Below are 4,368 nucleotides of genomic sequence, written 5' to 3'. Positions count from 1 at the left end.
AATTTTAGGCTCAGACCCTAAGTGAAAAGGAAACAAAGGTGACACTGCACCCAAGAAATGGACTGCATTGTCCCATAAGTCCCTCCTTTTCATGACCACAAATCACACTAACATAATTTTTAAACCTGAAAAAAATTTAAAAGGTGTTGCTGAGTGCATGTAGATACTGTTTAATGTAATTTGGGTCTGCTCTTCTGCATCTTTTAAGATGACTTTCTACATAGAATCTCTGATTTTATTTAATTTCCTTCTTATTTGATGGCATTTACTCTGATGTGTATGACTGGGAGATAAATTTTCATGAGTGTCCTACTTCACTGTGGCAGAGTTTTTGTTTGATTTCTTAAATAAAGCCACTTAATATATTTAATTTCTTCCCATGTACAACACATTTCAGTCACATTATAGCAATTAATGTCTGCTGTTCTTTGTAAAGACAAAGTATTTTTAGAGCCACAGTTGCATCATTCACTATCAGAAATGTGTATTAAATATATTAAATGTTTATTTTGTAAAAGGGTTTTAAAATGCACAAAAGCATGCATTTCATATTGCTTTTGCAATCAACAGATCCAAACATACAATATGGACTAAATACATCTGTAAGTTTATTTCTTTAAGACATAAAACACCATAACCTAAACAGACACCTTCATATCTGGACTTTTTTGGGGTGCATATCTTACTGCATGGTCTTCCTGTTATCATTTAAACTCTATGTAACTTTAATAATGATCACTGAAGACTTTTTTCCTGTATTGTGATTGTTTATAAAACCAGTTGAAAAACATTAAATTTCTGAGAGGCATTGCAAGACCATAAATAATGCAACCTGCTAGGCTACAGATAAACTTACTTTTCAAGAAAAGAAATTATTCAGTGAGGAAGAATCATCCAAAATGATCATGCAAATAAACAAGAAATTACAAACAACAGAATAAAATGTTTCCCCACCCTATGTTGCTTAAAAATGTTGCACGCCTTTAAAAAAATAAAATTAACTTTAATTTATCCTGCAATAAATAATACTACACACACCTTGTGCTACCAACCTCACTAAGAAAAATAAGAGGCTATCTCAGTGTTCTTGTTTATTGCATCTTTCCTCTAAAGGGTGTCAGGAAGGCTCATCAGTTATGGTAAATTTGGGCTTCAACTTGAAAGACCTCTTCCTACTGGTGCTTTTAGGTGACAATGGGATGGAGTCTATGATGCTCCTGTCTTCCTCCAGCTGTCTGGCAGTGCAAGAAGGGGTGGGCACTTTCACCGTGTTGCCAAACTTAGAGTAGTCCACTGAGTACCTGCCATCTTCCTCGGCCACGATGGGCACAAACCTTTGGCCCCAGAGGATTTCATCGGCCAGGTAGGAGGTCCTGGCTTGGGTGGTGATGCCAGTGGTCTCCACCACCCCTTCCAAGATGACGATGACTTCTAGGTCCTCGTGGTGGTTAAGGTGTAGGGGGGAGATGTCGTAGAGTGGGCTGTTCTTGTCTATCACATGGTAGATGAGGAGCGGGGAGACCAGGAAGATGTTGCTGCCCCCCACCGGGTTCTCCATCTGGATGTCTATCTGGTTGAGGGGCACCACCTCGCCTTCCAGGCTGGTGGTCTTCTTCACCACCTGCATGCGGATGGTGGCACTGATGATCATGCTCTTGCGCAGGTCACCCACCCGCAGCATGAAGCAGAGCCTGCCCTCCCGCAGGGCGATCACTGCATGCTTGCTGAAGATGAGGGTCTCAGCCCGGCGGTGCGCCTGAGCTGTCTTCATGAAGATGCAACCCAACATGATAGCGTTGATCACCAGCCCCACAATGTTCTGCACGATCAGCACCAGGATGGCAGCCGGGCACTCCTCGGTCACCATGCGGCCCCCGAAGCCGATGGTCACCTGCACCTCGATGGAGAAGAGGAAGGCGGAGGTGAAGGAGTGGATGCTGGTCACGCAGGGCATGAACCCCTCAGCATCCTCCCCAGCCCCCCAGCTACCCCCTGCCTGCAGCTGGGTGCTGTGGTCCAGGTCCCCGTGGGCGAAGGCAATCAGCCACCAGATCATGCCAAAGAGCAGCCAGCTGCACAGGAAGGTCATGGTGAAGATGATCAGCGTGTGCGGCCACTTGAGGTCCACCAGGGTGGTGAAGACGTCCTGCAGGAAGCGGCCCTGCTCCCGGATGTTCTTGTGGGCCACGTTGCAGGTGCCATTCTTCCCCACGAACCTGGCCCGCCGCTCCCGGGCGTGGTAGCGGGAGTGCTCCGGGACATCCTCGGCGAGGCGGGTCAGCACATACTCCTCGGGGATGATCCCTTTCCTGGACAGCATGGCTCCCCCGAGGCGCTCAGCAATGCCCCATGCCGGCTCCCGCGGGCAGCCGGGCACACGCGGATCCTCCCCACCCTTCTCCGGCTCTGCTCCCAGACCAGGCTGGCTTCTTCCTTCGTCCTCGCGGCCCCGTCCTGGGCAAGCCCCAGCTGCTCACGCCAATCACCGCCCCGGGAGGGTGGGGATAGGAAACGAGGAGGCAAAGAGTTAGTATCTGGTGCACGGCTCCGGATTGCGGCAGCCAGGGCTTCGGACATGCAGAGCCTCCGTCCGGGCCTGTCACCCAGGGCGGGGAAGCCCCCCCCGCCACCCGGGAAAGGGACGATGCACGGAGAAGTGCGCTCAGCCCCCCTGCGCTTGGCACGACTGCAACGCTCCCTGCGCCGCCCAGTGCAAGGCGGGGAGCACCAGGGGGCGCCTCGGCGCCAGAGATTCCCGGCTCAGGTGGATGGAGCGGCGGCGAGGGGGCACCGAGAAAGCCGGTGTCACGCGACTGGGCGTGCAGGGGATACACAAATCCTCACTCCTTCAGCCGGGGGGGAAAGAAACGCGCAAAGGGCCTCACCGTGCAGGTCCCTGTGGGCCTGCGAGCGGCGGCGCATTTCCCTGCAGCCCCGCAGAGATCTCACTGCACCAGCTGCGTTTGTGTCCTTACCTAGGGACAGAAACTGACCTGCAGGAATCACCAGCCTGTTCAAAGCAGAAGGGAAATCTGCCTCCCGCCCCCAGCCAGATGTTAATACAGCTAGCCGAGAAAATAGCGTGAGGGAAGGAGGATGGTGTGACCACCGGGGAATAGCGGGGACTTAAATGCCCTGAAATGCAGCTTTCCTTGCCCTGCTCCTGGTATAGCCAGCGGTTCTGGGGTTTGAGCTTACTGGTCTTCTAACAAACAAAAAATTCCCATCGTTATCCATTGCTGCGCACTGCAATTAAAAAGGAGTGGTTTGGCTCTCTTTATATTTACTTTCTGCTGCTGTACTGAAAGCTAGCTCTGTTGTGTGCAAGGGTTATTTCCTTTTAGCAGTGGACCATGGCAAGATTATAAATAAAATGTTTTTTAAAAGGGAGGTTTGGCAAGTTTTTCCAGGGGGAGGTTTCTAGTCAAATTGTTGCACTTCTTAAGCATGTTCAGATCAGGGACAGAAGCGATGAGGCTAATGCAGACCTAGACAAAGGTCACTTGGCAAATTCATTTATAACCTAAATATTAAGATCATTTTTATCACCATGATTCTCTGAATCCCAAACAGATATATTGGGGAACGAATCTTGTTTTTTCCTATCAATTTCAAACGTATCTTGTACAATTTAAAAAAGTTATATGATATTGGGGCATAAAACTGCAGAAATTCTCAACTTCTGGTTGCTGATCCATGTAATAAACAAATACATACATCTCTTAGCTATTTCTGTGGCACATAGCCTGCTGGTATGTAGGCTCCATAAATATTTACATTAAATTTTATTAATTATCTTGTTTCTTTAGTGGTGGTCTTGATTGAGAGTATTTTGAGGATACCTTTACTTCTGGTTTCTATTTTTTAATATGATTAAGTTTTGTGTTGGTCTAACTTGTGCTGAGGAAATGACATAAAATGACTCTTTTTAAAGAAATCTTTATTAAAAGGAAATTCAGAGGAGGTTGCATTGCAATTTTTATTTAAATAGGAGGAAAGGCTGCATTTAAGAATCAGATAGTTCAGCTGGATAATGAAGGATGGAAACTTTGTTTACAGAGGCCCTGATCCAGCAAAGCACTTAAGCCCAGGCTTAAATACAAGCATGTAAATACATTTACACCTGGGCTTAAATGAATCAGTGCCTAACCAAACCAGCACTAATTGAATTTTCTAGAATTATTTATCATTTATCCCTAAACTTTTAAAAGAAAGTTTACTGAATGGATAGCTAATAAAGCAGAAGAAGAAGTTTTTTAAAGCCAAGAACCAGTGTTCCAGTATGAGAGGTGGAGAAGATGTGAACCCTAGCAGGAAGGCATATGAACGCAAGCAAGGGGTTGTTGGATGGACCCTGCAAATGCAGCA

General features: G+C 47.1%; 1 protein-coding gene across 1 annotated transcript; it reads right to left on the bottom strand.

The window, feature by feature from the left end:
• Window positions 1-925: 925 nt before the first annotated feature.
• KCNJ11 (potassium inwardly rectifying channel subfamily J member 11) lies at window positions 926-2,724 on the bottom strand. The gene has a single exon (XM_032799214.2). The coding sequence runs from the start codon at window positions 2,318-2,320 to the stop codon at window positions 1,118-1,120; it is 1,203 nt and encodes a 400-aa protein (XP_032655105.1). The 5' UTR covers window positions 2,321-2,724; the 3' UTR covers window positions 926-1,117.
• Window positions 2,725-4,368: the final 1,644 nt, after the last annotated feature.

Source organism: Chelonoidis abingdonii, chromosome 4 (assembly GCF_003597395.2).
Source record: "Chelonoidis abingdonii isolate Lonesome George chromosome 4, CheloAbing_2.0, whole genome shotgun sequence".
Lineage (NCBI taxonomy): Eukaryota > Metazoa > Chordata > Testudines > Testudinidae > Chelonoidis > Chelonoidis abingdonii.
The sequence above is the reverse complement of the archived record's forward strand: the minus strand, read 5'-3'. Positions and strand labels throughout refer to the sequence as shown.